At 50.1% G+C, this 27,962-nt stretch overlaps 9 protein-coding genes across 9 annotated transcripts; 5 read left to right on the plus strand and 4 right to left on the minus strand.

Annotated features, from left to right (window-relative positions):
• Positions 1 to 1,066: 1,066 nt before the first annotated feature.
• BO88DRAFT_361251 (putative C2H2 transcription factor) lies at positions 1,067 to 4,930 on the minus strand. The gene is made up of 6 exons (XM_025703872.1): positions 4,629 to 4,930; positions 4,299 to 4,533; positions 2,628 to 4,167; positions 2,310 to 2,570; positions 2,117 to 2,261; positions 1,067 to 2,060 (listed from the first exon to the last, which is right to left on the minus strand). The coding sequence occupies exons 1-6, from the start codon at positions 4,657 to 4,659 to the stop codon at positions 1,141 to 1,143; spliced, it is 3,132 nt and encodes a 1,043-aa protein (XP_025565527.1). The 5' UTR covers positions 4,660 to 4,930; the 3' UTR covers positions 1,067 to 1,140.
• A 1,275-nt stretch (positions 4,931 to 6,205) lies between these two features.
• On the plus strand, positions 6,206 to 8,405 carry irs4. The gene has a single exon (XM_025706267.1). The coding sequence runs from the start codon at positions 6,367 to 6,369 to the stop codon at positions 8,047 to 8,049; it is 1,683 nt and encodes a 560-aa protein (XP_025565528.1). The 5' UTR covers positions 6,206 to 6,366; the 3' UTR covers positions 8,050 to 8,405.
• A 1,313-nt stretch (positions 8,406 to 9,718) lies between these two features.
• Positions 9,719 to 13,326, plus strand: BO88DRAFT_433672 (uncharacterized protein). Its single transcript, XM_025709437.1, has 10 exons — positions 9,719 to 10,171; positions 10,346 to 10,601; positions 10,634 to 10,784; positions 10,837 to 11,041; positions 11,098 to 11,674; positions 11,730 to 11,768; positions 11,822 to 11,890; positions 11,961 to 12,220; positions 12,275 to 12,903; positions 12,964 to 13,326. The coding sequence occupies exons 1-10, from the start codon at positions 10,026 to 10,028 to the stop codon at positions 13,005 to 13,007; spliced, it is 2,376 nt and encodes a 791-aa protein (XP_025565529.1). The 5' UTR covers positions 9,719 to 10,025; the 3' UTR covers positions 13,008 to 13,326.
• Positions 13,327 to 13,894: 568 nt separating this feature from the next.
• BO88DRAFT_403068 (uncharacterized protein) lies at positions 13,895 to 17,004 on the minus strand. Its single transcript, XM_025706268.1, has 5 exons — positions 16,726 to 17,004; positions 14,743 to 16,647; positions 14,601 to 14,680; positions 14,365 to 14,514; positions 13,895 to 14,303 (listed from the first exon to the last, which is right to left on the minus strand). Exons 1-5 carry the CDS (start codon positions 16,867 to 16,869, stop codon positions 14,048 to 14,050), a joined length of 2,535 nt encoding a protein of 844 aa, XP_025565530.1. The 5' UTR covers positions 16,870 to 17,004; the 3' UTR covers positions 13,895 to 14,047.
• A 207-nt stretch (positions 17,005 to 17,211) lies between these two features.
• Positions 17,212 to 20,157, plus strand: spb1 (rRNA methyltransferase spb1). Its single transcript, XM_025706269.1, has 4 exons — positions 17,212 to 17,386; positions 17,446 to 17,595; positions 17,662 to 19,330; positions 19,399 to 20,157. The coding sequence occupies exons 1-4, from the start codon at positions 17,369 to 17,371 to the stop codon at positions 19,953 to 19,955; spliced, it is 2,394 nt and encodes a 797-aa protein (XP_025565531.1). The 5' UTR covers positions 17,212 to 17,368; the 3' UTR covers positions 19,956 to 20,157.
• A 104-nt stretch (positions 20,158 to 20,261) lies between these two features.
• BO88DRAFT_433675 (ATG16 family protein) lies at positions 20,262 to 21,399 on the minus strand. The gene is made up of 3 exons (XM_025709438.1): positions 21,129 to 21,399; positions 20,665 to 21,041; positions 20,262 to 20,604 (listed from the first exon to the last, which is right to left on the minus strand). The coding sequence occupies exons 1-3, from the start codon at positions 21,211 to 21,213 to the stop codon at positions 20,446 to 20,448; spliced, it is 621 nt and encodes a 206-aa protein (XP_025565532.1). The 5' UTR covers positions 21,214 to 21,399; the 3' UTR covers positions 20,262 to 20,445.
• rab7 (Rab family GTPase YPT7) lies at positions 21,322 to 23,113 on the plus strand. The gene is made up of 6 exons (XM_025706270.1): positions 21,322 to 21,754; positions 21,838 to 21,891; positions 21,954 to 22,049; positions 22,121 to 22,300; positions 22,395 to 22,542; positions 22,599 to 23,113. Exons 1-6 carry the CDS (start codon positions 21,725 to 21,727, stop codon positions 22,706 to 22,708), a joined length of 618 nt encoding a protein of 205 aa, XP_025565533.1. The 5' UTR covers positions 21,322 to 21,724; the 3' UTR covers positions 22,709 to 23,113.
• A 225-nt stretch (positions 23,114 to 23,338) lies between these two features.
• On the plus strand, positions 23,339 to 25,224 carry BO88DRAFT_384184 (DMT family transporter; the record flags this gene model as incomplete). Its single annotated transcript, XM_025704687.1, has 6 exons — positions 23,339 to 23,712; positions 23,795 to 24,154; positions 24,219 to 24,224; positions 24,278 to 24,350; positions 24,410 to 24,837; positions 24,904 to 25,224. Exons 1-6 carry the CDS (start codon positions 23,593 to 23,595, stop codon positions 25,222 to 25,224), a joined length of 1,308 nt encoding a protein of 435 aa, XP_025565534.1. The 5' UTR covers positions 23,339 to 23,592.
• Positions 25,225 to 25,825: 601 nt separating this feature from the next.
• On the minus strand, positions 25,826 to 27,167 carry BO88DRAFT_335011 (PH domain-containing protein; the record flags this gene model as incomplete). Its single annotated transcript, XM_025702830.1, has 3 exons — positions 25,826 to 26,056; positions 26,130 to 26,861; positions 26,922 to 27,167. The coding sequence occupies 3 exons, from the start codon at positions 27,165 to 27,167 to the stop codon at positions 25,826 to 25,828; spliced, it is 1,209 nt and encodes a 402-aa protein (XP_025565535.1).
• Positions 27,168 to 27,962: the final 795 nt, after the last annotated feature.

The raw sequence follows: 27,962 nt of genomic DNA on the forward strand, positions 1-27,962 counted from the left end.
TCGATCCTGTCCTGTCCTGTCCTTGTTGCCTTGCTGGTTTTGTTCCTTATCTATCCGTAGTGGTGCAGTGGTGTGTATTCTGCTGGAGTTGATAGATCAAGCCTGTACTTAGTCTACTGTAAGTAATGGGTATATTACCGTCTTGGTATGGATTGTTTACCCTTGGTAAAGTATTCATAAAGTACCTGGGTGGTATTAGGCTGGCGTTAGCCCACGTACTTTTGCCTAGTTCTCTGAAGGGCGGATGTCTAAGCTTTTTAGTAGTAGCTTCTCACGATGTAATTATAGCTGCTGGATCCACTGATGGAAGTCTGAATATGGTCGCTATTTGATTGATCAAAAAGGCAAGGTCTCATGGTTTTGATTCCAGGTGGTAGATTCTTTCTCAGTCTGAATATTCTGATGATACTCACATGTCCTTTTATTGCAGTGACACCCTTCACATACGCCCTTAGTCTAGCTATGAGTCGAAATTGTGTATATAGTATGAAGTGCTAATTTATCCCATAGAATGCAAGGGGCATGGTGATAGAGGTAGGCCACATTGCTCGTAAGTAATCACGAAAATTAGCTTGTCATGACAGTCAAAAAATGTTATTGTGGATGAGAACGGCGCTGCTGCCTCGTTCGCTTCGGCCTGAAGCTCCCGTTGCATATATCTGATAATCTTACTGTAGAGAGGAGTGCGCAAGGAAAGCAATGATCAGGATCCTTTAGTCGTATGATACATTCAGGAAGAAGATGAGGGGGCGGATCGGACGAGGAGGTGGGAGGAGGCCTGCCTTCCTTCCCATTGCGGAAGGAACGCTGCAGCTGCTTACTTTCAAGATTCATACTAGTTGGTTACGTTGTGAAACTTGTTGGAAGTCTCTCTATCTTGTCATCTGTCTGTTCGTCAATTACTGGCACTTCGATCTTTCTGTGTTGGACTGAGGATGCATTAGGTTGTTGACAACCGTATATACTGTCGACGGAAGACCTTGGAGCATGCGACATGGCATCACGACCTACAGACACAATGATCGAATGCTAAAACAATACTTGATTCTATAGTATAAAGTCTGTGCCATGATCTAATTATACAATCACTAATATACAATCAGCCAGCGCTCATCACTTCAACGTGCTCAATAAGTCTGTCTACGACTTGGATGTTATCTCGGAAAGCTTGCCCAAGATCGCGGTGAATCGTTTCGAGATCCCCCACGACGAAAGGCCAGCAAGTATCGAACAGCCAGCTTTGAGGGTCTCCGCTGGTCCTTGCGGAGCACATACATCCCCAACACCGGTCAGAACCGCTTTCATGCCATGGCCTTCGCGCACGAAAAGTTGGGCTAGTTCATCATCGCAGGGTCTGTCGAGATGAATAAACAGAGGTTTTTCGGACATGCCGTGTCCTGCCTCACGGCAGCTCGTCATGTCAGATAGTGAGGGGTAGCATGCGCCATACGCCCATAGAACTAGGGTTGCCAGGAAGACAGCGACTGGCTCATGGAACGAACGGCTCGAGAAATCGCGGGCATGTCTTAGCAGTGCACCTGCGTGTACAACTGCCAGGCGGGCCTTGTACTGGTCATGTTTGACCCAGCGTAGTATGTAGTGCCATTCAAGGGTCTGTTCGCGTTCACGCCAATGGGATTCCTCCATTGCCAGAGATGTTGCGAGTGTCCGTATTTCACGAAATGGGGCAAGGAGGATTATCCGAGCTAAGTGGAGATGCAAGACTGTGGGATGTTCGAGGCCAGCGGTCCCGGCTACTGTGCTGCCAGCAGCCCAATGGAGTATGTCGAGGCAGTCACATGCACTGTTGCGCCATTTGGAATACGACGGTATACCGGGTAGCCACACAGAGCCAGATGGGAGTGCGGAATGCCGTGACTGCTTTTTCGAGGTTGGGTTCCAGAAGGACAAGGGGCGGCGGAAGTAGTCTCCCACCTCCCACATACGGTGATATAACGCGTGAATGAGAAGAAGCTGGCTGAACTCTCCGAGATCAGGTACTAGCTCCTTCTCGATGTACATTATAAGGACGGCCTCATAAAGGGAGGATTCTTTCGGGTCTTCAGGACAACGCATTAGCTGTAAGAACGAGTTGGAAGATAGAGACGAATGATACCTGATGTTCCTCTCCGTACTTCTTCCCAGGCCTCTGGAGATTCTGCCTCCCAAAGAGTCTCGTGGGAAGGCAATGTTGCTTGGCTCTCGTCAAGAGAGAGCAAAGGGCGCTTGTCAAAATGGTATGCTATGGTGCAGTCAAGAAGCTACTTTCGGTTAATTTTAGACCTCCTAGACGAAAGAAGCGCACGTACCCATATCAGATAGCCTGTACGTCTTCTGATCTCGTCCTCGACCCAGGACACCCAGCGCTGCCCATTCGTCTTCCCGTTTAAGGACTGTATAGGTCTGTGACCAAGAAGTTTCGCGCGGGTCACAAAGCCGACCAAATTGCCAAAGGTATTCAACGCTAAACACCTAGCTCGTTCGTCGCAACTGTAGAGTATTCCAACGCAGTTGAGTACTGATGCTTGAAGAAGCCACACGGGTGCTCGATCGATGAGATACTTTTCTCCCTAGAGAAACGAAAACGAGTCAATGACGGATCACGCGGTATTAAAGGACTGTCTCACCTCAACATTCGTAGCGCGTCTAAGGAACTCATGAAACACCGGCGCGCACTCAACCTGTTCTTTGATACCAGCAAAATGGCAACCAACTGCTGACAGAGCTAGCACCACTATCCAATGGCACTTGTTTATATCGAACGTAGGAGTGTGGAATATTGGGTAAACAGGCTGAAAATGCACGAAGTATAGATCAACAAAGCTTGACAGTGTCTCCGCACTAGGCAAGTGGTCGGTTTCAAACTTTGGATACAGTATACTCTCCACGCAGCACAACTGATTGAATGCACTGCGTATCCTCTCATATGCCGATGGTTCAAGTGCGTGGCGATAGCCATTCTTATTCTCGTTAGTGGTATGGACCCTCGTCTCTGGAAATTGAGGGAACAAGTATTGACGCCGGGTATCTGCTTGCTGCAGCTGTAACGAGGCATTCGCGGAAGCAGCACATAATAAAGACCAAGAGTCCTGATTTAGTCTAGAACTCGATGATCTCGGAATAGCACCATCCACTGAGTGATTTCTAGCACGCTGGTTCAGATGTGATTGGCTAGGGCTTTCAGTGGTACCACCTAGAGACGTGTACCCAGATGGTGTCTGAGATACATTCTCTGACACCAATGAGCTACTATCAGTACCGTGTATGACGGATGGATACCACGAAGCTTGATTAAGGGAAGTATCTAGGATTCCAGAGGTCTTTTGGTAGGTATTTGTCGAATGACGGCGGTTGCTAGACGCATTAGCTAGATCCTGAGGCAACCAGTTGATCGTAGGAGCAGTGGTCTGATTCAGTAAAGGCTGTATTACTTCCATTGGTACCTGCTGACTTCCCACTGTTGGCATCATCGCTATAGTATCAGAGCTTTTAACTGACTGCAGCCCCTCAGTTCGGTGGACGGGTTCAGCCATGTCTTCAGTCGATGTTGCGATTTGTGAGTATAGCCCTTCTGTTCCTGCGTCACCATATTGCACAGAAGGGACCCGCATCTTCTTGACCTCTCTAGTAGAATCGTGCAAGGATGAGAAAGTAGTATTGTCTTCGGCGCTGGGAGCTTGCCCAATTATCCTGGTCTCATCTGAACGCCTGTTTACCGGCTCTATATTGTTGTGATCTGCGGACAGTTTAGATGAGACTGCGTTGGATGCATTCGACATGGGCATCTGTAGCTGAAACTGTGTCATCTGGTACTGAAAGGGCGGTTGCATGGATTGTTCTCCATTGCGTGAAGGACGCAAGTCGGTACCGTTTGCCCATGTGGACTGAACCAGATGAGAAGACTGATCGTACGATGTGTCGTCTTTTGTTAAAGAGGGCTGAGCCTCCCTCCGCGTCTTTGCTTTCGATCGTCTCTCGGTCGGATACTGACATTCCAGGGAGCGACTCTCGCAACGTGCGCATGGCGAGCCCCCACTGCATCGTACCCTTGCTATGGCGCATTTATAGCAAGCGCGGAAGGTTTTGACGGTGATCCGGTGCGTACGATCCTTTCCCCCTTCCATTCCAGCATTATGATGACTGAGTTCGTGACGATGGAGAGTATCCCTAACGACGGTGTCAGTTGACCCTGCATCCAATAGATTAAATGTGGTAGATCAGGGGTCGTGTAAGATTTGCCAAGATCCCAAACAGCATTGGGGGCACAGGGTTATAAAGGACTAAGCAGGGGGGCATACGTTCTGGAGAAATGTCGGCCACACTGCGCACACTCGAACGGCTTCTCCTTTGTGTGACTGCGAAAGTGACGCTTCAAGTGCTCTGGCCTTCGAAAGGTGCTTTGGCAGATGGAGCATTTAGTCTGACCAGCCCCTGTTGAGCTCTGCGGTGCGTCATGGTTGTGGTTGCTGCCGCTGCTGCTGCTTCTGCTATCGTCTTTTGTCGGCTCTTCGGCCTCAGGGCGGGTCACGGTTTCTATGTAACCATTAATTTACCTGCACGCCAGCGAGCCACTACAACTGCGCACCCCCTCAATTGTTCCGGAGATGAAAGCAGGTCTGATCTCTTACCTTGCCCGGCATCGCTGTTCTCCGGAGACATGGCGTCTCATGGGCGGTTTTCCGTCGAGAAACAACCGAAGGAAGTCTGGCATGGCACCTGGGATTACTGATGGAATCAAGAGCGAGTCGAACACTGAACAGCATCCCCGGGAAGTCTGTAGACAATCACCATTATGTCGCTCTCAGGGACACCCGTCGCGTGGTCCAGGGGTGGGAGGGGTGGGAAAGAGGTAACCGGGAAGACAGAATCGGCGGAACGTGGTCAGACAACAGTCTGCGCTGGACAGTAGACTAATAGTGGAGGGAGGAACCATTGGAACCAGTCTGGCTGTTAGGTTGTTAGTGTAGTTTGGAAGGGAAGAGGGAGAAGCGGGGGAAGCTGGAGGTTGACTTGTGACTGGCGGAGGAGCCTCTTTTAGTGTCTTTAGCGCCGTTATTTCCTCGCGGGGCCCACGAACCCATCGCCCTCCGCGTGGGCGCCAATCGCCTTGATTGGAGGGGTCCCGAAGGTTTAGATTAATGTTGCATGTCTTGTCCAACAATTTGCGCCCGGATCCTGGGCATTTAGACCGAGGTCGGTTAATTACGCCTTTGAGGATAGATGACCGAATAGAAAGCTGTTGGTGTGAATATGCCCTCAAACAGCGATACCATCAGACACTACATAGTACAGTAAATCTTAGTACGCCAGATGATGACACTTATACCACTTTGAATCAATCAAATCAATATAGTCATCTAACTTGACTAATCTTACACAATAATAATAGGGTTTACTCCCCCCGAGTCATGTAGTGTTGCGCCTCCTCATCCCTCAACGACGAGCATAACTGTATATGGAAAGAACACCCATTCTCCACGGTTGACGCCGAGACCCAATTAACCTCATTATATGCACTAGTTCGTGGCCTCATACAACCTAAATATCCACGACTCGTAGATATAACTTGCATATGACACGCGTAAGAGTCATGAAGGCAATGTCAACACCACCACCGAAACTGTCGGACAGAGTTTATTGCGATGCATATAAGCGCCATCCGATCGATAGCGGTGCTTAGCAAACCCACATGGTGGTAGCCTTAACCATAATGTGTCATAGAGTGATATGTCAGTTTCTTTTCTTTTTTCTGCTGTCAGATATAGTTTTGACAAATACTATTTTCCTTTTTTGTACTATATTGGAATCATACTATTAAGTTACTTACTTTAGGGATGCGGGATGTCATCATCTCCCCGAGTTGTTATATATAATATACTTTGTACGGCCGGACAAAGCCGATATCAGTGCTTTCATCATTAATCTCAATAAACTACTCATGAAATCCACTTACACAGGTTGATGGGTAATATTCTGATACACTAGTGAACTTGTATATTATTAGGAGAGATCGTTTAAAAAAAGAAAATCCATATTATCTGTTTTGTTGATTTACTCACCATTAACCGCAAGTAGTTATATGATGTTATGGTGAGGAAGAGACGCTAAACTTCGGACGGCCGAGAACGCACGGACCCATTAGCTCAGCAGACTTGCAGTCAGGGTGTCCGTTGCCTTTCTGTATCCCAACCCGTCCAAGAATTTCAACAACGTACTATTGAAGTGTGCCCATTGTCCTCAAAGACTCTTGTTGGTACCTTTTGATTACATAAAGTGATCCCGCTGTGGTCGCTGTCCGCCCCCGGATCAAACCTAAACTACCACTCCTACGACCGCCGCAGAACCTTGGGTCGGGGGTCCCCATGAATGGCAAGGCCGACATCAGCTCTGGACAGCCGGTTGCCTCGCCATGCATCTTCGGCACATGTTAATAGTACCGTGACAGCCCTCCAAGGAGCCACAGCTGCGTTCAATGCAAATCCTGCCAGCAGAGCGCGGTCACCTATTGCCCATTTTAGGTCTGGCGCATCACCCATGGAGTCTGTAGGGGTCAGCCACAATAGTCCCGAAATGGTTCCGCCTCGCAACATTCAGACGCCAGAATTGCCCGAAAGTGGCTCAGTCAAGGACAAGATCGGGAAGTTTAGTGCCTATCAGCAGCAGCCGTCTAGTCTGAAAGATGCATTCGGGAAAACTCCAGTCAGCATAGGGGCGAATAGGTCACGCACTCCGCAGCAGATCGCTGCCCAGCTGGCCGCAGGACGATCGACGCCAGGTGAAATCATTGCCACGCATACGGGCGTCAGCAGGACGCAAGGTTCGATGCCGAAGCCCTCAAAACGGAGTGATGACAACGAGGGCCCGCCGTTGCTAGCCCCGAAGCCGGTATGGGCTACAAGTGCAAACACGGCCTCGTTGGACAAGCTCCTTCACAGCGAGGCCAATTTGCCAATTAGAGACAAGTCGCTCCAACGAAGACCAGTAGCTCAGATATCTCCCATAGAGGCAGCAAAGCTGGCGGCGAAAAAACCTCGTCCTCCGCCTGTGCCACGAAAACCAGCTGCGGTTGTCACTGGTCCTACCTCAGTTCCTATCAACGTACATTCCAAGGGCCCAGAGAGTCCAGAGCAGGCCTCCAAGAACCACTCCTCACGTCCCCTTGAGGATACTACTATCCCTTCCAAGGCTCCGCCAGCACTTCCTCCCCGAACGGGTGCTTCGTCCGTGGCCCGGAAAGACCTGACAAATCATCGACGGCTTTTAGAAACGAACCATGGATCTCGGACGCGACCGTCGACACCTGGCACTGCATCGCTGTATGCTACATCACTGAGCAATAGTACTACGAGTTTGCTCGACAGCTCCTCAGGGCGGGACGAAGGGGCGTTCTCGGATGCGGTCGTGGCCTCGTCCAGAGCATCGATTCGGGCTTCACAGGAAAGGAAAGTCCCACCGCCCCCACCGCCAGAGCGCCGGGCGAGGTCTCGATCAATCAAGCGATTCCCGCATACTGCCAAGGGAGAACACCCAGATTCCCCTAGTCCATCCACACAGTTACGACAGACCCTCCGGGAGCCGACCAAGATCGCCGAAGATGATAAGGGGTACCAAAGGCATAAGCATCTGATTCGCAAGCATCCGCACAAGCATCACGAAGGTGATCGCAGAAGATGGCGGAGTGAGATTACGGAGAAAGAGCGAAGGCGGTACGAGGGTGTCTGGGCTGCGAACAAGGGATTGTTACTCCCACCCTCACACTTGAGGGTCCCCGAAGCGTATCCGCCCGAGTGCACCGAGATGGTGGTCAATCTGGTGGCCGCTGACATCTGGTCACGTAGTCGCCTGCCGCGGCATGTGCTAGCACAGGTTTGGGAGTTAGTGGACGGGCAACACATTGGCCTTCTGACCCGAGAGGAATTTGTGGTAGGGATGTGGTTGATCGACCAGCAGCTGAAAGGCCACAAACTTCCGCCGAGGGTGCCCGCCAGCGTGTGGGGAAGCGTCAAGCGGATATCAGGAGTGCACATCCATGGTCTTCCTCCTGCCTGACGAAGATGATAAATCGCGGGCCATGATAAAGGAGTGGGGACATGTAATAAGCCACGATGAAGAATCCACGCCGGTGCCTTGTGGCTAGACGATCGAATAGTTTAATAAGATTACGCTAGTTAGGAAGAATTATTGACTGCCTTGTAGGAGCGGGAAGAAAGCTCCCCCCGAATGAACATTATTTGCAGCGTGCATGGGCCACGGAGGACCGGCTGTGAGCTCGGCCGCGTTACGCCCGAAGATATTCCTTGTTTGAATGAGGGATAGGTGCCGGTGACTATTTGGCTCATTATTCATTTGGAGACTAGTATGGGTGCTGAGGAATACAGATGCAGATAGGCTACCTAACTAGATCCCGGTAGTCGTCTTCCCGTGAGGAATTCAGCAAAAGGAATTACTTACTTGCTTGCTTTCGTGCGTGTGAAGATTTGGAAGTGCAAGGTGTTATTATAGGCCAAATACTTACAGTAGTGGCTCGGGGTTTCTGTGGAGCCCGTAGATCGATCCAAAGTTTGCCCTCCCCCGCCTTCTCTTCTTGGTTTGAGGAAGAGAGAGTGTCCGAATATACGAATGCAATATGTAACTGGGAGAGTAGATAAACTACACCGTAGATAGATAGTCTCGGTGAAAGATGACGGTCTGTGACAGGGATGCTTCGGGAGAAGAGAGGGGAGGGGAAATCCCCATTTCCAGGATACCAGACAGCCGCCCGTCCCGTCGCCCCGATTCAAATCAACCTAAGAGAATGGGGACCTGATCCACCCGGACTGACGCGAGATCAATCCATTGCCCTTGACAATAAGTACCGAGAAGGTACAAGTGGTATGTGAGTGGTGCGTCGAGTGCGGTGACCTTTTCCGGTTCATATCACGTGATGGGCTGAGACGGGCTGCTGATCGCCCGATGGGGAAGGAGACGGATGGCGAGTGTCGGGCACCGCCACTCGCTGATGGTCCCCGAACGATAAGTTAGTAGGTACGGAGCAGTACTACTAAGTAGTAGTAATGGGAAGAGGGCTAAGAGGGGCAAAATGAAGGGGGAAAGGAGGATTGAGGAAAATTTTTACAAAAAGGAAGAGAAGGTAGGGTAACGAATCAAGCAATGCAGCAGCTGCAGCTCGTTAGTAGCTGCAGGCCCTCGAGAGGGAGAAAAAAAAAAAAAAAAAACCGCTGTCGCAAGTTCTAGATAGTTAGTATAGTACGTATATTGTAGTCTGCTTACTTTAAGTCCGATCTGCCCCCAAAAAGCCACACTTTCTTTAGATCTGTGACCCATAATTATAATGAGAAAAAGAAAAAAAAAATGAAATTAAATGAAAATAGAAAAAGGGAAAATTGAAAATTGAAAAATTCAAATACATATTGCAGAAAAAGGGAATGAATATGGTAGGCCATTCCAGAGACACCCAAGAGTTCAACGACAGGGGATCGACGATCGTGATTCGAAGAAATGCAGCCGACCCGGCGTGCATATTTTGCACTAGAAGGACTAAACTAATCGGGGGGCCCCAGTTTGAAGCGCCACCTTACGCTGGCCTGCAATTTGACTGGCCTTCCAACAAGCAAATCCCGAACGGCCACACTTCGGGATTTGCCTCTTCAGGCCTGGGTTGATGATTAAGCCGTGCAGGGTTCCCTTCAGCTGGAGGTCATTGACGCTGTGTATACCAGTCCTCCCCGTCCGTCGATTTGCATTAAAAAGGGCCTGACACATTGGCTCCCCTGAGTCAGGGAACTTCGATGGCTTTATTGTCTGTGCCATTGTTATTATCGTCGTCGTCGTCGTTGTTGTCGTCGTCGTTGCGGTTCAAACGGGTTTTGGCTGGGGACGCTTCCCAGTACTAGTCAAGTCGGTCAAGGAATGCTTTGCCTTCGGACGCCAACGGTAACAGTAGTACGCTCTGATAGGCGTTTCATGACCTTTTCCTCGGACAGTCGCTCGTTTCGTCCTTCATTGTTTGCCCAAAACCCGCCATCATGGTTCTAGAGGGCCCCGAACAGCCTGGTGGAAAGAATGGGATCCCGGCTGTGGCACTGGCAGTTACACAGTCCAAGACCGCTAGACCCACGGTGGTCCGCAAGAAGTTCGCCAAACCTCCCGTCAAAGTAGCTTGTTTGGCCTGGTAAGTACACTGACCCCCCCAATCCCCTTTTGTCCTTCCTGTTACCTTCCTCTCCGTGAGTTGATGGACAAGGATACACACCTTGTTCTTTTTGTCTTCGTTTGCTGCGGCAAACCTATCTTGTCATGCGGTTGGCTATCGAGACGGGACTAATCGGTATCCATTTCTTATCAGTCGTGCTTCAAGAACACGTTGTGATGGCCAAGACCCGTGTACCAATGTAGGTATACTTCCTCATGCTTTGGCTTGTCAGAGCTTTCAACAAACATCCTCCCCCGGGTGTTCTTTCCTATCGTCATGCTGTGGACCTATTCTCTTCCCTCTTTCCCCTCTGCAGCTGCTTTTTTGTGCCGCCATGGCTCACCGCGCTGTTGTGGCTCTCCACACCTTGGTTCTCAACCGGTTGACTTTCCTCGATCCCTCAAAGAACGTGTGTGCTAATCTGCTTGTTTGGGACTAAAGTGTTCCAGTAGGAATAAGAGTTGCTCTTATTTGCCCAGTAAGCGGGGTGGCCCAAGGAAGAAGAAGAACAAGCCATCTGCAGCTGCAGAACCTCAACACGATGGTGTCGAGGATCCTACGACTTTCCCGGTGTCTTCGGGATTTGACGAAGGTGCGGTCAGACCCCAGTTATAAGTCCTAGGTCATCCACTAACGTACATTAGCATCCGGGTTGTTTGGACAAATTGACGTCCTGTCGATTCCAGGGGCAGGGTTGAGAAGCTTAGACTTCCCCTCTGATGTCCACGCCATGTTTGCGGATCTATTTGTTCCAGGCACAGAGAACACTCACGGCCTAGAGCCGACCCCTTCCCCATCAAATATACCGTCTCGGGCCTTGGTCAGGACGTACGGCAGTGAAGATGCTCTGTAGGTGCTGACTTGTCTCATTGAATTTCTCACAGCATTCTGACTTGAGATTACAGTCTCAACGCATACTATGACTTTATTCATAATTATTTCCCCATACTCCCACCAAGGGTTGACCCCCCGACTCCTGACCGGCCCCTGGATTGTGCTGGCTCGTTCACGGATTCCCCGTCAGAACAACCAATCTTCATCTATAAACCGAGGTCCCCTTTGAGTCTGGCGATTTCGGCGATTCTGGCCCTGGTACCGCATCCAAACGACCCAGAACCATCGGGGCCTGCGTCCGTCATCCGCCGTCGCACTTTTGCACACACATATGCCCAGCTGGCAAATTCAGCTATCGAAACCGATTGCGAGCTTCACGCTTCGTCCACCTACCCTTCAGATGCATTGACAAGTGAACGGCCTCTCATTGATCGAGAGTCTTTTCATCCCAAGACTCCAGTGGAACTCGAAAGTCTGCTCGCGCTTCTCGTACTTTCAATCTACGAATACAATCAACGAGGCAACCTCCTCAAGATGCGTTACCGTGCGGGTCAGGCTCTGGCCATAGCGTTGGATATGTCTTTGCATTCCCTTGGGGAAGAGTTCGACGACTTTGCGGAGGCTCGGAGGAGAGCTTGGTGGATGACTGTATGGGTCCTTTCTCTGCTTCGCGCCATCGTCACTAATAGCTGTGTATGTGCAGTATTATTGCGTCTTGCAGGGCTCTATCGTCAGCACCACAGTAAGTTATTTCTTGCTCTTCTGACAGTGCGAGTGCTAATGTCCCATCCACAGCCTTTAGCTATCATCGCGAACGATCCCCAATTTGTCACTCCTTATCCACGGTTTTCGGCCGATCCTGATGTATGTGTCCCTATCGCTGAAAATCAAAAGCTGAGTTATGCGGATAGTTGGCTTCTAACACGCTGTACAGGGCTGGTCGGTATTAATACAAGCTCAACAAGTTCTTGTGTCAGCAACACAATTCATCATCGATCTGAATAAATGTCTATCCACGAGGACCAACATGTCATACATATTTGAACGGATGCAGCAACTTGATGCATGGGCGAGCTCTGTTCTGGCACAATCAAATCTACTTCCAATATTGCCTCAGTCTATGGCATGTGGCGGGGAGATGGAGTTGACAACAGCTCAGAGTATCCGTGCAATATCACGAATCAAGTTGTCAAGGTGGGTATTTCATGGGCCCCTTGCTGACAGTTCTTGTTACTAATGGTTTCTTAGCGCTCAAATCAAAGTGCATCGGTTCAGGGCATTCTCAGACTTACCAATCTTCGTTAAGAAACACTGCGATCTGACCTCGGCTAATCCGAACAACACAATGCCGAACAATACTTCCAAGAATTTCAAATCGCAAAGTGGGATTGCAAATATCGGATGTTCGTGTAGCCTGGAGCCGTTCCAACAGGCACCCAGTGACTACTCATCGTCGTCGTCTTCTGTGGCGTCAGATACGCAGCAGTACCCTTTCATTCAAGGATTTCCATACAGCATTCAGCATTCGGCGAAGACGTGTCTGAGAGCATCCCTTCTCATCTCACGCATGTTCTACAGCCTACCCCTGCCCCAACCGCTTCTTGATGAATGTCAAACTCAGCAGGGGCTACATATGCTGCCGGATCAATTACCACGAACCATGCCGTCATTTGCGTGCTGCCTTATGCAAGGCAGCTATGCTATGCTAATGATCTATTATAAAGCACGCGAGGAGAAAAAGCCCAAAGAAAGTAGAATTGACAATACTCCCAACCCCTCGGACAGACTCATCGAAGAAATCCGCAAGGGGCTGGAGCGAATAATTGCTACTGTTACAAACTACGCGATTGCATTTGAGGCGTTAGATGGAATGAGGGGTAAGTCCAGTGCAATCTCACATTCATCTTGACAATGACTGACCTAGTATGGATCTGCAGATGAGATTGAGTGTGCATATCAAACGGCGTTTTCTCAAGCGTAGGCCTGTTTTTGTTTTAGGTGGACTCAAGAGTTCTATTTATTTCCACAAGAGTCTTCCAGGATGGGACTAGTCGCATACTACTACTTTATAGTATCCGCAACACATGGCGCGGGAGCCAGTGATCTTTTCAATACACTTTCAGTTCCATCCAATTCTGATACATCAACACTATTAAGAATTTAACTCACGATGACACGATGACGCTGATACCGCTTTCTCATGGTACCTTTCAATTACCGATAGGAATATCTTAATAAGTATAATACAGGCCACAAGTTGAAAAACTAAAGAACCACGCAGGATCACTTGAGTACTTAGCTCACATGCATTTAATTATTTATTTATCTAATCCATCTGCGTAGCCTATATTTCTAACCTAGATACTAAGTAGCATACTATTTGGAATTCCCGCCAAGAATTTAGAAAGAAACCCGATACGTACAAAAGAAAAGAATGTGTGACGACATGAAATTGATATGCAGATCGTGCAACGATGGAGGACCCATGACAAACGAGCCAATAAATGCAAGTGAAAGGGGAGAAAGTTAATCTCTGTAAATAGTAATACTAAAGTAAAAGATCAGATCAGGGAGGGGCCGGAGGGCTATGCTGGGTTTCCTGGTCTGGTTAGATTACTTGTTAGAGTATAACCTTGTTGTAGGGAGACTTGGGTGACCTAGGTAGTATTAAAATAATAATTAGTCTTCGACTTGTGAGTTCTTTTGTGGAAAGTATGTCGAGGTGGGTTTGGTTACTTATGAACTGGGGATGGAATGGGTACTTAGTAGTACTAGTTATGGTTAGTTTAGAAATTGCCAAGACGAGGATATATATATATATATATATATACTCCATTTATTACAGTACGTTGGTCTCGAAACTAGAAGTAATCATTCAAATAACCTCCCATTATTTATCTATGCTTGGCTTAGCTTGGCAAACTATTGTACTTGAGTGATAAAGGTAACTGCTATCTATAGTGAAGATTCTCTTTTGTGTTAGGGAAAGAGAGAAAGCTGGAACAGAAAGAGAGATAGGCCTCATAGTTTCGACCGTATCCCCTCTAACCGGAACTTGACATCCTTGAGCACCTTGCTTGTTGGCTTCCAGTCGTCGAACTGGCGTAGGAGTTCCATCGTCTCCTCGTACAGTTCGCGGCGGACGTATTCCTCTTCGAGAATACCGCGCATCGCAAAGGGGAGGATGTAAGGGTTTGCGGGGGCTGGTTGGGTGCGTTTGATGTGCAGATTGGCGCTGTGAATGGTGGATGTTTCGAGGGCAAATTCGATGGCCAGACTTGTTCGTTCTCATTAGTATTGGGGTTGGGTAGATAGTGGGGCGGGGGGTATAAATATACCGGTATACAGATGGGTCGTCATAAAGACGGGAGTGCCCTTCCCCACTGTATAGACTGCCTGCTAGGGGGGAGCTGAGCTCGCGGATGAGACCGTGGTCTGGGATGCCTAGGTTGCGGAGCTTGAGGACGAAGCCGACTAGGTGAGAGAGACTGGTAGAGTGTTAGATGCGCTTTTATTTTGTTGAGATAAAAAAAAAAAAAAAAAAAAAAAAAAAAAAAAAAAAAAGCTGGCTTACAAGCTTGGGGCGTGGACTCTGCCATCGACGAAGGCTGCGCGGTAGATGTATGGATGGGTCACCGGGGCGAAGAGGGATGACTGGAACATGTGGTTTAGTATTTGAGTATGAGAGATGAAAGGGGTGATGTAAGGCTCTTTACCTCAAGAGAAACCAGCTGGTCATCGATGCTTCCAATGTACGATATCCGAATGCCAAAGTCGAGACAGGTTCTCAGTGCTGATTCATAGTCCTTGGAGACTTGACTGTAAGGCAAGGCAAACTCGAATAGCTCTCCGGCGGAGCCACTGATCCAGCGGGACCTGAAGTCTGCAAATGGGCCTAGGTTGACACCGGCCATAGCACAGATGCCGACACGCGCTGCGTTGAGACAGCCAAAGGATATCAACTTGGCGACCAGCATGATCGCAACAGGGACACCCTGACTATGGCAAGCTACCAGGATGAAGTCGGCTTTTCTGATCTCCTCCATCCAATTGAGTAATAACTTCCACAACAGGTCGACACGCTCAGCTATACGCCCCTCGCCTTCCAGCGCAATCTTCTCGATGTCGCATTTATATCCATGGTCGTCAGCCCAGGTATTTATGGCTTCTGCTGCCATGTTTGAAAATCGAATCGAGGTGCCTGTCGGTTGGCCTAGGACGCTCCGGATTAACGGTGCAGGAAAGTATCCATGTATCCCAATGGCCAGGGCCCTTTTGATAGGGGGTGTATCTTTAACCATATGAACGTGTCTGTTGTTTGATTCTTTACCATAGTGGAAATATCGTCCTATTGTCTGCAACAGACTGGGCTTTTCTTGCACGGCAAATGTTTCGTGAAACCTTGGCAAAACCTGATTGGGTAAGACTTTTCGCAATTGTTTCGAAGCTGCAGCTTCAGGTGGTCCCGGAACCAAGTCATTGAGACCTGCTTCTGGACGTAATGCGGTTTTATCAGGTAGTGCAGAGCTGCTCTTGTTGTTCTTAAGCTTAACGCTTCCCTTTTTCGCAATCTCAGCCCTTGCTTCTGGCTCCGGTTCGGCTTCAATGGTTGCTTTTTTCAAAGAAGAATCTGGCAAAATAGAGGCGCTAGCCATCTCAGAATCTTGTGGGACCTCTTTATCAGATCCCTTCGAAGACTCTTTGAACCAGAATGACCATCCAGAGGGCTTCGGGTCCTTCACAGGTATCGTAGCGGGACTGCTTGCCCCTTGCGTATCATGGTCTTGAGTTGGTGCAGGTTCCGTCAGCACGTCTTGCGTGGTTGGCTTATCCACGTCATCTGAAGGTTTGCTTGCAGGCTCTTCTGGCCCCTTTGTTGATGAACCGTACCACATTTGAAGCCAAGAACGTTTTAGAGTGTTCTGCGAACTATCATGCGTTTCTTCAGACTTATCCTGTTCCGGCCTATCTGGCTCTGTTTGCCCCTGATTTTCCGAGATTGCCTGCTCTTCGTCTTTTGATACAGGGGGTTTCACGGGTGATTCTTCACTAGGCTCTGGTGCACTTGACTCTGACACAGGGTCCGGCACAGGATCTGGTACCGGATCTTTTGGGGCAGAATTGTCGGTTGTTGACGGGGCATAGAACCATGAAAACCATCCACCCGTTTGGACAGTCGTCGTCGGGCCTGCGTCAGCACTGTCCCGGTTATCATCTGTAGTAGTCTCGGGAGCAGCAGCACTCAATTGGCCCTTATCAGCGGCATCCGCAGCTACTGTCTCTTGGTCTCTCGATACTTCTTCCTCGGTCGGTTGCGTTGTTATGCCAGCCGGGCAAGACTTAGCATCCTCTTCAGGGGTGAATGTAGTGCCATCAGAAGCTATGTTTATCTTCGTTGTCGCAGCGTCGGCGGGAAGAGACCTGCTGGATGCGCCGACTTTCCGAGTAAGCTGGAGGGAGGGATTTCGGAATGGTTTAGGAGAATCAAGCTGAGGAGTTGAGCGGGAAGTGAGTCGGGGTGCTAAGTTTTGAGCAGCGGAGATGCTCTCACGGGCAACCTCGGTAACGGGAGCCGCTTTGGATGCTCTGGAGACGGCCGGCCAGACAGCAGGATACCAACTCTGATAATCCAAATGATATATTAGATATACGGGACGGATGCAGAAGAAGATATAGGGCTACTGAAAACCCGGACTCACCGCAGTGCTCCCCCTGTTCCTTGATTCTGCATGGTCTCCGCCTGCGGAAAGCGATGTAGCACCATCGTCGGACGCTGTTGGGGACTTGGAGTCCGCGCCGAGGGGGCTGGGCTTTACTCTCTTACGAGATCCCATCGACGGCATGAAAGCTTAACTAATAACATCACCGAATGCGAGATGAGGTGCAGATCAAAGCATGGAAAAGCCTAAGATCAAGTGAAAGGTGATGCTATGATGGGGGAGGCCAGCAGACTAGCCACCAGCGATGGCAGCCGGAGGATCAGCGCGGGTCTTTGGTTGGTTATCAGCCAAATCGGGCCAGCATCACGCCTGACATCACGTCACATGCTCTCTGCTGACCGTCTTTGTTTGCCTCGCCGCCTCAGGCGGTGAGCGAGTGTGATGTGGCTGGTGTGCTGAGTGCGTCTGCACCGCCACATGCATCCGGGCTGGAAGGGGAAATTTTTATTTTTCGGGGCCGATGTGGAGAAGGCCAGGAAAGGATCCATCCAGGCCGCCGATAACTTTTTTTCCTGGATACATTCTTTTGTACCGCTTTCACCATCCTACCCACTTGCATCCGCAGTTTTCTGTTTAGCGGTTTCGTTTTCGTCGAGTGTGTCTCGACCTCCCATCTCTCAAGATGGCGATTCAAAAGAAGGTAATGCGGCATTGGTCTGTCCCGCGGTCATGGGAATCCCAGTACTGACAATGACTTAGCATGGTAAAGGTCGTTTGGATAAGTGGTATCGCCTGGCGAAGGAGAAGGGTTACAGAGCGAGAGCTGCTTTCAAGCTGATCCAGCTGAACAAGAAGTACGGCTTTTTGGAGAAGAGCAAAGTCGTTCTCGATCTTTGCGCGGCACCCGGTGTGAGTACAACCCATCAGTGTGATTCTTAACGCCGAGTCTGGTGGCTGACCACTTTCGCAACACAGTCGTGGTGTCAAGTTGCTGCAGAATGCATGCCCGCACAGAGTATCATTGTCGGTGTCGATCTTGCGCCTATTAAGCCGATCCCCCGAGTCATCACTTTCCAGAGCGATATCACAACCGAGAAGTGTCGCACAACAATTAGACAGCACCTGAAGCACTGGAAGGCTGATACCGTACTTCACGATGGTGCCCCCAATGTCGGTACCGCCTGGGTTCAGGATGCTTTCTCTCAGGCAGAGCTGGTGTTGCAGTCTCTGAAGTTGGCTACGGAGTTCTTGGCGGAGGGCGGTACATTTGTTACGAAGGTCTTCAGATCCAAGGACTACAATCCGCTCCTGTGGGTTTTCAAGCAACTCTTTGCGTCCGTGGAGGCGACGAAACCTCCGTCTTCTCGAAACGTTTCTGCAGAAATTTTCGTTGTTTGTCGCAATTACAAGGCACCAAAGCGCATTGACCCGAAGTTCCTCGATCCCAAGCATGTCTTTGCAGAACTTGCGGACCCTACCCCCAACAACGAGGCCAAGGTGTTCAACCCGGAGAAGAAGAAGCGCAAGAGAGAGGGTTACGAAGAGGGCGATTACACGCAATTCAAGGAGGTCCCGGTCACGGAATTCATCAACACCACTGATCCCATTGCCATCCTGGGTTCATGCAACAAACTTAGCTTCCAACAGTCCCCAAGTGGTGACCTTGCCCTCGCCACTTTGGAGAGACTAGAAGAGACGACCGACGAAATCAAAGCCTGCTGTGAGGATCTCAAGGTTCTGGGTAAGAAGGAATTCAGGAACCTGCTCAGGTGGCGACTGAAGGTGCGGGAGCAGTTCGGTCTCGCTGTGAAGAAGGGTGGTCAAGCCAAGGAGGATGAGACCGAAGAAGTGGCGGAGGTCGCTCCTATGGATGACGAGCTGGCCATTCAAGAGGAGCTGATGCGCCTTCGTGAAAAGGAAACCTCCAAGCAGAAGAAAGAGCGCCGCAAGGAGAACGAGAGGAAGCGCAAGGAAATCGTTCGGTTACAGATGCACATGACGACACCCATGGATATCGGAAAGGAGCAACTGGGACCTAATGGCGAGGATGCCACATTCTCGCTCAAGCGCGCCGAGAGAGGTGGAATCAGGGACACCATTGCTGCCGGCCATGAAGCACCGATTGAAAGTGATAGTGAGGACAGTGCTTCCGAGTCTGACTTCGAGGAGAGCGATGACGAGGAAGACCGTCTGGAGCGGGAACTTGACAACCTGTACGAGCAATACCAGGACCGCAAGGAGGACCGGGACACGAAGCTACGGGCAAAGAAGGCCAGGAAGGACTTTGAAGCCGACTCCTGGGATGGCTTTTCCGATGATGACAAGGAAGATGGTGAGGACTCCGACGACGAGGGTCTTGGAGTTAGCTCCGCCGGCGACAAAGCTCCCAAGTCAGCTTCCCTTTCCAACAGTGCGTCGCTATTCTTCGACCAAGATATATTCCAAGGCTTAGAAGACATCGACGATGTCGAGGATGAAGATGAAGATAGCGCCATCGAAGTTAAGGAGGCTCGGCCTAAGGGCAAGGAGTCTGAGAAGAAGAAGAAGGCAAATGAAGCCAAGAAGCCTGTCCAGGCGATGGAAGACTCGGATGAAGAAGATATTGAAGAGCTTGAGGATCCACGTAAGAAGAACGGGCAGCTCGGTAAGTTCGCAGATGTGGCGTGTCTTTGCCTTGTACCCTGGACAATTAATGCTAACTCTACTACATAGATATCGACATCATCACTGCGGAAGCTATGGCACTTGCCCAACAGATGGCTACTGGAGAGAAGAAGTCTTCTGACGTGGTTGATGATGGCTTCAACCGATTTGCGTTCCGCGATAGTGATGGTCTCCCCGAGTGGTTCCTTGACGACGAGAACAAGCACAGTATCCAGAACCGTCCTATCACCAAGGCGGCCGCAGCCGCAATCAAGGAGAAGATGCGCGCCATTAACGCTCGCCCGATCAAGAAGGTTATGGAAGCCAAGGGCCGCAAGAAGTTCAAGGCCGCCCAGCGACTGGAGAAGTTGCGCAAGAAGTCTGCACTGTTGGCAGATGACGAAGCCCTCAGCGAGCGTGACAAGTCGCAGGCCATTGCGAGATTGATGAGCAGAGCTACCAAGAAGAAGCCCAAGCAGCAGGTGAAGTTGGTGGTTGCCAAGGGAAACAACAGGGGTATCTCTGGACGTCCTCGTGGTGTCAAGGGCAAGTACAAGATTGTGGATTCTCGTATGAAGAAGGATATCCGGGCTCAAAAGCGCCTGGCCAAGAAGAAGAAGAATTAGTGATGGGGCTTAGCTGTGGAACTCGAAGCGATCTTTTTCATCATTGTCCATGTATATACCCGGTTAACATTATAGATCTCTGTATCATATCCATGGTGAAAGGGGTACGTACCTGTTATTGCGATCTGTAATTCGTTTCAATGGTCCGATGTAGTACCGGGTAGGTGGCCATGAAGCTGTCTCCAGGAAATATCAATATAGGGCAATAACACTACCACACTGGCCAGTTTTCTACTTACGCCTATAAGAGTACCGTACTACTGGCCTCTAAATTAAGATGTAATACGTAGGGGAAGATAATGTTGGGATGATAAAACGTAGTAGATAATGACATTTCTTGAGAATCGTAGCTTCTGCTCGTGTGCCTGTGACAGACACAGCATGATTCGGATATAATATGTATTCTACGAAGATATTATATATCAATAATCCATCCAATTTAGGCAGGTAAGAAAAATCATGGCCGTGTCGGTTCGTCGCGTAGCCCTCTCTACGAGAATTTAGAGGCTTCGTTCAAGGCTTCTGCTTCCTTACCCATTCTAGCCATCCAACGATCAACAAGATCTTGGTTCTCCTTCTGCAGCCGGGATGACCGCTCTTCAGCCATATTCAGTTGAAGGTTCAACGATGCCAGCTCGTCTTGGAAATCCTGAAGTAGTGTCAGCAAAACTAGAAGGACTCCAAAAAAGGAGAGAAGGGAGCAGCATACCTCCAGTAACTTTGCCTTCCCGCGCAACTCCTCATCTCGATCTTTTAAGCGTAGTTGAAGATGGGCGATCTCATTTTCAAATAAGCGAATCCGTCTGCTATCCTGAGTGCTTCTCTTCCGCAGCTTCTCCAAGTCAGCGGTCATGCGTGTGAGCTGGTCCTGCAGTTCGGAGCGTGACCGCTGCGCCTCAGCCAGGTCTGCACGTGTTGCTAGGAGAGTCTCTTGTAGAGATGGGTCTTGTGCTCCTGCTCCTGATAGCGCCTTGCTGGAGCGGGATGCTGAAGTGTCGGATGGCACATGCTGTGTTTCAACCGGATCTGAGCTCGGTGGGTTGCTAGCCGCTACTCCCTGAACCGTGCGATCGGCCAGTTGGGTATCTAATGGTTTTGATCATGATGGTCAGCGAATGGTCAGAATACTTCCGGAATGTGGACTACCCCAGAAAGTGAGGGTGATCGACATACAAGCATCGTAAATAGCTATGCTGGCTTTCTCTCGTCGATCACGAGCCGCCAGCGCGGCGGAGTACTCCTCTTTCCAGTGGGCCATTTGATAGCAAGTGGTGATAAGGTGAGAGTCTATCTAGCGGACGGACGGCGGACCCCTCATATCATGGAGCCATGGTGGAGCTCAGAGCCGCCGAGGGAGAGACGTATAGCTATATTCACAGATGTTACTAGGTTAATAAAGGAACCAAACGAGTTAAACCACGACAACCCCGACGACCTGCACAACTATTTGAAAGCGTGAGGGGAAGAATGGACTGTCTTGTCACTGACGGGTGGATGGGGCGCTGACCGCCATCTCCACCGCCCACGTCCGCGTGCATCATCGAAAGCCGCCGTCGCCGTTAGCTCGGCTCAGTTCACCGTCCAGGCCCAACCATCACTCTTCCTGTTTGTTACTTGACAACAACTACCCGACTCGCTCGGTGTCTCTGCCAACTGACTGCATCCCTCGCTGCGCTGACGGGATTATATCGAACGTCTCTTTGCTTTTTCCCCTTCTATAGACAGAGCTTGACTTGTCAATACACTCACAGCCCCCTCATATCTCCACCATGTCGTCACGGAAGAAGGTCTTGTTGAAGGTACCTCGCCTCCCCCGACTCATGCAGGCCAAGCCGCCTCGATGAAAGCTTCAATTACTCACATAGCTCTTGGAATCTCTTAGGTTATCATTCTGGGTGATAGCGGCGTCGGTAAGACGAGTTTGATGAACCAATATGTCGGTGGCCTTATCTCCCAGCTGTTCCTCGGATCCCCACTCACCCTCATCTCGCTCAACAGGTCAACAAAAAGTTCAGCGCAAGCTACAAGGCCACAATCGGAGCCGACTTTCTCACCAAGGAGGTTCTAGTTGATGATCGGCTAGTGACAATGCAGGCATGTACTCATCCGCTTGCGAAGACGAACGGAGCTATTGTGGGAATCGGGAGTTAACTGATTGTCAACAGATCTGGGACACTGCAGGACAAGAGCGATTCCAGTCCCTCGGCGTTGCATTCTACCGCGGTGCGGACTGCTGCGTTTTGGTCTACGATGTCAACAATTCGAAGAGTTTCGAGGCCCTTGACAGCTGGCGCGACGAGTTCCTGATCCAGGCTAGCCCTCGGGATCCTGAGAGCTTCCCTTTTGTAAGGACTTCTCTTTCCTTCAATCTTCTCTGAACTAGGCGCATGATTTGCGCGATGGTTAGGTTGGTAGACACGAATACTGACTAGGGTTCAGGTTGTGATTGGTAACAAGATCGATGTGGAAGAGAGCAAGCGGATGATCTCTTCGAAACGGGCTATGACGTTCTGCCAGTCGAAGGGCAACATTCCGTACTTTGAAACGAGTGCCAAGGAAGCCGTCAACGTTGAGCAGGCTTTTGAAGGTTGGTTACGTATTCTGTCTACTCGATTTCAACGCATAGCTAATTTTGCGACTCAGTCATCGCCCGGAGCGCTCTGGCACAAGAAGAGGCAGAAGAATTTAGTGGGGAATTCAGCGACCCGATCAACATCCACCTTGATGGTGAGCGTGACGGATGCGCTTGTTAATGACCCCTTACTAGACATGCCTTGCGAACGTTTTATATCTCTGCTTCAAGCCCGCTCCATTTTCGCTGTACGCGCCTCCGAACGCTCCCACTTCGTGCTTGTCAGAGCACATCAATGCCTCGTATGAACTTTTGAGCTTGGAAGAGCGTAGCTGTTCTTTTGGGAACACCTGCACTTATACAGTTATGGAGCTCCTCATGTGTCACGCTCCTTGTCTTGTGTTTGCCTGCCAATTCGCATGGGATATCCGTTGATGGTCTTGATTCTGCTTAATATTTCCCTTTTGCTTTTCTGGTACGAAGGTACTATCATGTTCTGTAGGAGTCTGGAATATTATTGCTTATGTGCTGAAAGCTTGTACAGTATAGCCGGTTTAGTAGGCATTAACCACACATCACATCTAGCGTTGTATTACGCAAGACCTAAGTTTCTCATAGTCAGTTCCTATTCCCAATTAGAACCCGAGAAGCAAGGAGGATTCCGCTGGCCAAAGAACCAGTGGTATGGTGGAGGAGATCAGGATCGGCTAAGCGTCGCGTGCTTATCTCGGCGCATCTCGTGATGCTCGGCGTTATCAGTTCGGGTTACACCGCAGAGTCACTCCGCCTCCGGTTTCCCTCTCTCCTCCGGTGAATCCCCCCGATCTTGCTCCGTCCACGCCCCCTTCTTTATCGCCTGCTGGAACAGGTGGTCTTCTCACCTTGTACCGCCCTTCATTTGCGCCCATGATCTAGGACAGCTCACTCGCGGTCCGGGGGGGTCTAGTATACCTCGTATCGCGTGCGCCGGCGGGGAATTCTATAGAGCCTCGACTCACAGCGAGTCCTTCTCTTATCGCCCGCTACTGACAGCCAGAGAAAGTACGCGGAAAGGATTCAATAACCATGGAAGCACCCGAGACTACGGAAGGCTCCATTTTGTCCGGCGCCGCAAGACGAACATTGGGTATTTGTCTGCTGCTCGTCGTGGTCTTCTTGTGGACGGCCTCGAATTTCCTCGCCAGTGTATGTGCTTGACTACTCTTAACCCTTCATTTCATTATATACCCGGTGCAATGCTAATTCAGACTTTATCTATGTGTCACAGACAATATTCGCCGATGATACATACTCGAAACCGTTTTTCGTGACATACATCAACACTTCGTTGTTCATCCTTCCTCTCTTCACAATTATCTCCAGACGGCTCTTGAAACTATGGCAGGCAGGGAAGCTCTACCGGATTCGGTCCTTCAAAAGCCTACTGGAGCATCTCGATTCTCATGATACGAATGTCGAGGCACGGGGTATACTCAGTCACAATGCAAGTGGGGAGCGTTGGCGCAGCGAGGACGCAGACCCTGAAACATGGGCCGGTGCTAGGTTCAATGCTGCACCCCGAGGTCAGCCATCTAAGCTGGGATTGAAGGCGACGGCTAAACTGAGCTTTGAGTTCTGTTTGTTATGGGTAAGTATATCGCTACACTGAGTCTCCAACCCGTATACAAACCGCAGAAGCTAACAAGCACCAGTTCTCCGTGAGTACTAGCGATCAATGGTGGCATCCAGCCTCCAATACTGACTCAATCAGGCAAACTACTTCGCAATGGCCTGTCTCCAATACACAACAGTAGGAAGCACCACAATCCTCACCTCAACAAGCGGTACGTACGCCGCCACCCCGCATCACCATCCCACCACCCAAAACTAACTCCCAACCCAGGAGTCTGGACCCTCATCTTCGGCGCCCTAATCGGCGTCGAGCGCTTCACCATCCGCAAACTCATCGGAGTCATCGCCTCATTAACCGGCATCATCCTCATCTCCCGCGTCGACATGTCGTCCCCCGACAACCCCAGCAACAACAACACCACCACCAGAGGAAGCGGAAGCACCTTCCCCTCCAAAACCCCCGGTGAAATCGCCCTCGGCGACGCAATGGCCGCATTCAGCGCCATCCTATACGGCGTATACACCATCGTGCTAAAAAAGCAAGTGGGAGACGAATCCCGCGTCAACATGCAACTATTCTTCGGCCTAGTAGGATTATTCAATACGGTCCTCCTCTGGCCGGGCTTCATCGTTCTTCATGTCCTCGGTATAGAATCTGTAGGAATGCCTGATACGGGGAGAGTCTGGACGATTATCTTGGTACATCCCCAAGCCCCTTTCTCACGTCAGCGATACCCAGATAACTGATACCAATTTTAAATGTAGGTAAACGCCCTCGCCTCCCTCGCCTCCGACATCGCCTGGGCCTACGCAATGCTCCTCACTACACCACTAGTAGTAACAGTGGGGTTGAGTCTAACGATCCCGCTCTCGCTCGTGGGCCAGATCGTGCTTCAGGGACAGTATGCGAGCGGGTTGTACTGGGCTGGGGCTACGGTGGTGTTTTTGTCGTTTTTGGTGGTTAATCAGGAGAGTCGCGAGGTGGATGGGGAGGGGCCTGTGGTGGTGGATGGGAGGGGAGGGGCTGGTGCTGGGTATGAGGCTATTCCTGGGGATGGTGGTAATGAGTATGGAAGGGATAGGTGATAGGTATCTATATCTGCTATGGAGATGTTAGTTCGTTAGATAGGTAGTAGGCAAGGGGCTTACTTTACTATCTCTGATTGGGGAATATGTTGAGAATGGAATCAAATTCGGTAGTGAAATTAGAAATGACAATGTGCTCATGTCTGAAGCACAGAGAGCATTATTGGTACTAAGTAGAATTACATGACCACAGTCAGACACAAGGTGTGCAGTGTGGGACGAATAGAAGTGAGAAAAAATACATGAAGAGCACGCAGAACCCGCATCACTTCTCATGTCATCCAGGACAATCAAGCCATACGCGAGACTAACCCAACATGTAATGTCTCTTACTCGCGGGGTTTCAACATCTCGTACAATCAGTTATAGAATCACAAGACATGAAGACAAAATATCATGAAGAACATTGGGTATGTATCATCAAACAGGAGCAAGTGCGAAGTAATATAATACCGGCGAACATGGAAACCACAAAGGAGAATAGTTGGGTGAGAATTGAAGTAGACTAGCCAGAATCCAAGTGATATCGAGAAAACTTGAAGGAGTGTATAGAAGGGGCGGGATCCGAAGGGTTCCGGGATCTGTTATACAGTGGATTTCTTTAACGGAGGCCTGCTGCTCCGGGCGCAGGCTCCAGTTTCTTGCGGGCGACCAGAATGCTCTTCAAAGCTCCTAACCACTTTGCAAGAGATTCTTCGTCCGGCGCGCATAGTCGATACGACTTTTCTTCCGCAATGATTTGAAGACAGAAGTGTTTCGAACGTGACATAGGGTCGACTTCAGCAGCGTCGATCACCTGTGCCATGGGTATGACTTTGACGGCAGAGTATTCCTAAAACATGGCACGGTTAGTCATAATCATAGAAAGGAATGCAAGAGAAATAGCAGAATGGTGAAATTCATACCTGTTCATCTTTGTAGAAACCAAGGCTTTTCGGGCGCAGCACAACCCACAGTCGCTTCCATTGGCGCATAGATCCCTTGATTTTGAGGCATTGAAGATACCCATTGCATACAACTCTCTCCGGGTCACGTAGGACTGCGGACTCATTGCGCGGAATCGAGGAAGGGCCGTCGCTATGAACTGATGCAGGCTGGTTTTGAATGGAAGGCGATGTCATGCGAACGCCGTTGTTGCTCCCAGGGCCGTCGGACCATTCTGAGTATGACGTGATATCATTCCCCGAGTGATCATGGGGCGAGGCGAAACGCCTCGAATGGTAAGTGGGTGACAATGAATCTCCGACTTCCGGAGAACTTGGTCTTCCGCGCTGATCAAAATCGGAGTGGTCGGTGGTGTCATAGATGCGGCGCTTGTTGTTTCCGGCGGTGTCGCTATTCTTTGATAAGGCGAGGAAGGCCTCTTCGTCTTCGTCCATGCGGGTTTCTGATCGGATGTGTCTAATCCAAGCTTCGGCTTCTTTCTCCGAAGATGCCTGGAAGCGATAATTCTTCGACGGCGAGAAAACGCCAAAAACGTGCTGTCGGTTGGATCGGGGGGACCTGACCGACGCAACGGCCGTGACCTCGGACAACGTGATAGAGGCTCGGAGCCTCGTGGCCTCCTCATCCTTGTATACCGACAGAAGGTTGGGACGTAGAACGAGATATGCGGGTTTCCAGGAGGCCCTGAATGCCTAGTTCGACAGAGTTAGTTGGTTCTATACTGAGCTCGGCTGACGGCGCAAACGACTAACATGTTTGTGCTTCACGCGACGAAACACCTTTCCAGTCTTCAGGACCCGATCGAATTCGAAGCTCCCATTTTCATTGACAGGCGAGAAAGTGTCCAAGTTTACATGGCCGCTGCGATAGTGAGCAGATTGATTATTCGGGACTAGAAGCGCCGACGTCTGGACGGTGCCATCGGGTAGCTGGATCGCGGGAGCTTTGGGATTCCCTTCTGCAACCGGTGCGTACGATGTGGGAATTGGTTGAGTCATAATTATAGAAAGCTCGTGCTAGGAGCAAAGGTCTGTGTCGGAAATAGCTGTCGTGTGCAAGTGGTCTTCGAACGGCGCGCGAGCGGAGAGAAGGAGTGTATTGCGCTATCTATACCGGCTGAACGGGCACACCGGGACGGCGTCCACTTTAAGTACTGTAACGAGAAAAGATCGATATAAGTGAGTGGTAGTAGTTCGGCAAGATTAGAAGAAAGTAGGCAGAAATATTGGGCCAAGTAGTAGTATCTGGCTGCTGACGATTAGAGTCGGTCGCGGCCGACAGGGTCATGGAGGCTGTGCCAAAAGGAGTGGTGAGCGGGTGGGAAGCGACAACGGAGGGAGCAATGAGGGAATGCGATGAAGTAACGAAGCGCTCGCCGTGACGACAACCAGTAAGTAGGTTCACGCAGAATAGAGAAGTATCATGACTCAAGTGAAAAAGGCGCGACTCCCTCACCAAACGGATCCCAAAGGTTAGGAGGAGAAAAAGGGGATCCTTTTCGGGGACGAAAAGAGATGAGGAGAGAGGGGGCGGAGGTTCTTTTTCTAATTTTCCCAATTCAACGGGACGCATGGACGTTTTTTTTGTTTTGGAGATCATCTGGGTTTAGTCCCGTTGGAAGCTGGAACCTCGACCCTCGACGGGCTCTTTCTTTCCCCTGCCGTTTCACCTTCGCGCCTTCTGCCATCCTTTTCCCTCGCAATGGACCGGGTTCTCAAACCCCCTTCCTTGAATGGGACTGCAAGACTCCCTTTATGAAACCCTTTGTTGATTTGATTCAGTTTGAAGGGAAG

This window comes from Aspergillus vadensis, assembly GCF_003184925.1.
Source record: "Aspergillus vadensis CBS 113365 unplaced genomic scaffold BO88scaffold_5, whole genome shotgun sequence".
Lineage (NCBI taxonomy): Eukaryota > Fungi > Ascomycota > Eurotiomycetes > Eurotiales > Aspergillaceae > Aspergillus > Aspergillus vadensis.

Bases quoted from the DNA above. Each gene is read 5' to 3' on its own strand.
- irs4 (XM_025706267.1), top strand. From the start codon at position 6,367: ATGGCAAGGCCGACATCAGCTCTGGACAGCCGGTTGCCTCGCCATGCA.
- BO88DRAFT_433675 (XM_025709438.1), bottom strand. From the start codon at position 21,213: ATGGCCCACTGGAAAGAGGAGTACTCCGCCGCGCTGGCGGCTCGTGAT. The intron at 21,042-21,128 runs GTATGTCGATCA...CAAAACCATTAG, and splicing joins CATAGCTATTTACGATGCTT to ATACCCAACTGGCCGATCGC. The intron at 20,605-20,664 runs GTATGCTGCTCC...ACACTACTTCAG, and splicing joins GGAAGGCAAAGTTACTGGAG to GATTTCCAAGACGAGCTGGC.
- rab7 (XM_025706270.1), top strand. From the start codon at position 21,725: ATGTCGTCACGGAAGAAGGTCTTGTTGAAG. The intron at 21,755-21,837 runs GTACCTCGCCTC...GGAATCTCTTAG, and splicing joins GGAAGAAGGTCTTGTTGAAG to GTTATCATTCTGGGTGATAG. The intron at 22,301-22,394 runs GTAAGGACTTCT...ACTAGGGTTCAG, and splicing joins ATCCTGAGAGCTTCCCTTTT to GTTGTGATTGGTAACAAGAT.
- spb1 (XM_025706269.1), top strand. The intron at 17,596-17,661 runs GTGAGTACAACC...TTCGCAACACAG, and splicing joins ATCTTTGCGCGGCACCCGGT to TCGTGGTGTCAAGTTGCTGC. The intron at 19,331-19,398 runs GTAAGTTCGCAG...TCTACTACATAG, and splicing joins TAAGAAGAACGGGCAGCTCG to ATATCGACATCATCACTGCG.
- BO88DRAFT_433672 (XM_025709437.1), top strand. From the start codon at position 10,026: ATGGTTCTAGAGGGCCCCGAACAGCCTGGTGGAAAGAATGGGATCCCG. The intron at 11,769-11,821 runs GTAAGTTATTTC...TCCCATCCACAG, and splicing joins GCTCTATCGTCAGCACCACA to CCTTTAGCTATCATCGCGAA. The intron at 12,904-12,963 runs GTAAGTCCAGTG...ATGGATCTGCAG, and splicing joins GGCGTTAGATGGAATGAGGG to ATGAGATTGAGTGTGCATAT.
- BO88DRAFT_361251 (XM_025703872.1), bottom strand. From the start codon at position 4,659: ATGTCTCCGGAGAACAGCGATGCCGGGCAAG. The intron at 2,262-2,309 runs GTACGTGCGCTT...AACCGAAAGTAG, and splicing joins GTACAGGCTATCTGATATGG to CTTCTTGACTGCACCATAGC. The intron at 2,061-2,116 runs GTATCATTCGTC...GTTGTCCTGAAG, and splicing joins AGTACGGAGAGGAACATCAG to ACCCGAAAGAATCCTCCCTT.
- BO88DRAFT_403068 (XM_025706268.1), bottom strand. From the start codon at position 16,869: ATGCCGTCGATGGGATCTCGTAAGAGAGTAAAGCCCAGCCCCCTCGGC. The intron at 14,681-14,742 runs GTAAAGAGCCTT...CACATGTTCCAG, and splicing joins ACCAGCTGGTTTCTCTTGAG to TCATCCCTCTTCGCCCCGGT. The intron at 14,515-14,600 runs GTAAGCCAGCTT...ACACTCTACCAG, and splicing joins AGAGTCCACGCCCCAAGCTT to TCTCTCTCACCTAGTCGGCT.